At 46.4% G+C, this 3115-nt stretch overlaps 1 protein-coding gene across 1 annotated transcript in view; it reads right to left on the reverse strand.

Moving 5' to 3' along the window:
• Positions 1–1295, reverse strand: part of LOC106297295 — a 1539-nt gene extending 244 nt beyond the window's left edge. Inside the window, exons 1-2 of the mRNA XM_013733567.1 lie at positions 682–1295; positions 55–151 (exon numbers count right to left, since the gene is read on the reverse strand). Of these exons, the coding sequence (XP_013589021.1) occupies positions 55–151; positions 682–1295 (711 nt within the window). The remainder of the gene's footprint in view (positions 1–54; positions 152–681) is intronic.
• Positions 1296–3115: the final 1820 nt, after the last annotated feature.

Here is a 3115-nt window from a genome sequence, read left to right on the forward strand (position 1 = left end):
AGGTCAGTAAAGATCGACATCATGCAGCGCTGAAATGTTGCTGGCGCATTGCACATGCCGAATGGCATTCTCCTGTATGCGTATGTTCCGTATGGGCATGTGAACATCGTCTTCTTCTGATCGTCCGGAGGGATAGGGATCTGAAAGAAACCTGAATAACCATCCAAAAAGCAGTAATATGAGTGGTTAGCCAATCTCTCAAGCATTTGATCAATGAAGGGAAATGGAAAGTGATCCTTTCTAGTGGCTGCATTTTATTTTCTGAAATCAATGCACATGCGATGTCCTGTCACTGTTCTAGTAGGGATCAATTTATTCTTTTCATTTGTGATAACAGTGATCCCACCTTTCTTAGGTGCTACATGAACATGGCTAACTCACTTACTATCAGATATGGCATATATCATACCCGCTTCAAGAAGTTTCATTATCTCTTTCTTAACAACATCTTTTAGATTCGGGCTTAACCTCCTCTGATGTTCAATATAAGTCATTGATTCATCTTCTAGGTGTATTCTATGCATGCATAAATCAGGTGAGATTCCAGGTATGTCAGCTAGTGAATATCCTAATGCCTTACGATACTTCCTAAGCTCACACAAAAACAATGCAGTTTCCACATTTTTGAATTCATCGTTCACAATGACAGGGTAAGTGAAATTCGGACCTAAGAAAGCGTACCTGGGCCCCTTGGAAAGGGGTTTTAGCTCAACCTTGGGAGCCTTCAACTCGCTCCAGGGATCACCAGGTAGGTTCGGCGAGTTCGGTAAAGGGGGCGCTCCAGGTGAAGTGGTCTCGTCCTTGTTGCTTTCTTCCCCCAGACTTAGACTCGCCACCATTCTTCCCATACTCCTTGCGGAGTCAAGCATCTTAGCATACCCGTCTGCATCAATGTTCTCGACACTCTGCTCGGCCTCAGCTCTTACTAGTGCAAGCTCAAGTGGATCTTCTGTAAGAATCTCCTCAATCATCATGTCGCTAGGTTGCAGCAGATCAATCCCTTCATCCACCTCGAAGGTCTGTCCATCCATCATCGGCTTCTTCAGCAGCTCATCCATCTCAAACTGGATGACTATGTCTCCCAGATTGAGATCAATCTTCCCTTGCCGCACATCAATGATGGCTCCAACAGTACATAGGAACGGTCTTTCTAAAATGAGAGGATCTTTGGATTCCTCTTCAAGCTCTAGAACTACGAAGTCTGCTGGAATAGAGGTGTTCCCGACTTTTACTTGGAGATCCTCTAGAATACCAACCGGGGACGTAACTAATCTATCCGCGAACACCAAAGACATCCTAGTTGGTTTGAAATGCGTGTATCCCAGACGTCGTGCTACAGAGTAGGGCATTAGGTTTACGTTGGATCCCAGATCAACCAAGGAGCATGAGAAAACTATCTTCCCAATCTGGATAGAGAGGACGAACTTGCCAGGGTCTCCTCGCTTCTTTATCTACCTGTTCTGAAGCACTGTGCTGCACTCCTTAGAGACATTCATGAATTTGCTCTCCTCTGATATTTTTCCTGAGATCAATCCCTTCATATAGCTGCGCATGGAGGGCATCATCTGGATCGCATCCATCAAGGGGAGTTGGACGGTTAGGTCCTCCAGAATCTTTATGCACTACATCTCCTGTCGGTCCTCACGAGTAGCCTTTGCTGGATCAGGGTAAGGGACTTTAGGAGTGTATTCGCGAGCAGGAACAGGCTCTGGGATCGGGCGGACAACCTCAGATGGTTGTTCTGGTCCTGGCGAATTGGTTCCAACTGTTGGTTCCCTCTCCTTCTCAGTTGCCGGGGTATCGGCTGGTGGTTGTTCCGACTCTTACTGCTTCCCCTTCTCAGCCGCAGTGAACATCATCTTTACTGGTTCCGATAGTTGCTTTCCACTTCTCAACTCAACAGCATTGCACTCCTTAGGGTTTTTGTCGGTTTTTCCAGGTAGAGTACCTTGTTGCCTCTTGACGCTCTCAGCAGTCTTAGCAATCTGAATGTCCATCTGTCTCATATGGTCGCGACATTGTCTTACTTGGTGCTCAAATCGCTGAACATATGGTTCATTCTGGTATTGATCTCGGTAGTAACCTTGTTTAGAGCCTTCCCTTGGAGCTGTTGTCCTTGGAGCAACTGCTGCAACATAGTTTTTGTCTCATCTTGCGGAACAGCGACAAGAGCGAATGTAGCTAGCTGAGTGTTCTGGTGTGTCTGCATCTGAGGTGGATTGTTTTGCGATTGGCTTAGAACATATGTCCAGGGTTGGTAGTTCTTTTGATACCCAACATACTGACCTTGGTTACTCTGTGCAGGATCAGCTGGTTTGTCTTGCTTAGGCCAGAAAAGCTGTGGGTTGTTCCTCACGTTAGGGTTTGGGTGGTAGTTTTTGAGCTGCCATCCTTGCCCATTCACGTAGCTCACCTCTTGCTGATCGTCTCCTGATATTTCAGCATCAAACGCTAGGTCACCGACACTATTCTCAGGAGCTGCTTCTTCCATTATGAACACTTGGCTTTGGTTTCCCTTAAGCAGTTGGTCCACCTTTGCAGCGAGATCATCTATGTTGTTCACACTCTTCGAGCGGTCATGCTCCTTATTCTTGTTTTGTGAACTTGAAGCCATGTTCTCAATCAGCTCGAACACACCAAGTGTGGTTTGAATCATGAAATCTCCATTACTCGAAGAATCAAGGGTGTTTCGAAACTCATAGCTCACTCCATCATAGAACACCTCCAATATATAGTCATCGTCAAACCCATGGTGCATGCACTTTCTCTGGTACTCCTTGTACCTCTCCCAAGCTTCATGAAAAGGTTCATCAGACTTCTACTTGAAATTGGAGATCCTGTGCCGTAGAGCCGTGGTTTTAGGCTTCGTGTAGAAGTGGCTCAGGAACGCTGATCGGACCTGGTCCCATGAGGTAAGAGAGCCGGCTGGTAGAGATTGGAGCCAGTGAGAAGCTTTTCCTTCAAGAGAGAATGGGAACAACGTGCATTTGACATAGTCTGGTGGCACTCCGTTAGAGCGAGAGAAATTGCAGATTCTTTCAAAGGCTTCGATGTGGTCCATCGGGATGTCAGTAGTGAGACCGCTGAACGTGCTCTTTTGTACCAGACTTATCAG

This window comes from Brassica oleracea, chromosome C6, assembly GCF_000695525.1.
Source record: "Brassica oleracea var. oleracea cultivar TO1000 chromosome C6, BOL, whole genome shotgun sequence".
Lineage (NCBI taxonomy): Eukaryota > Viridiplantae > Streptophyta > Magnoliopsida > Brassicales > Brassicaceae > Brassica > Brassica oleracea.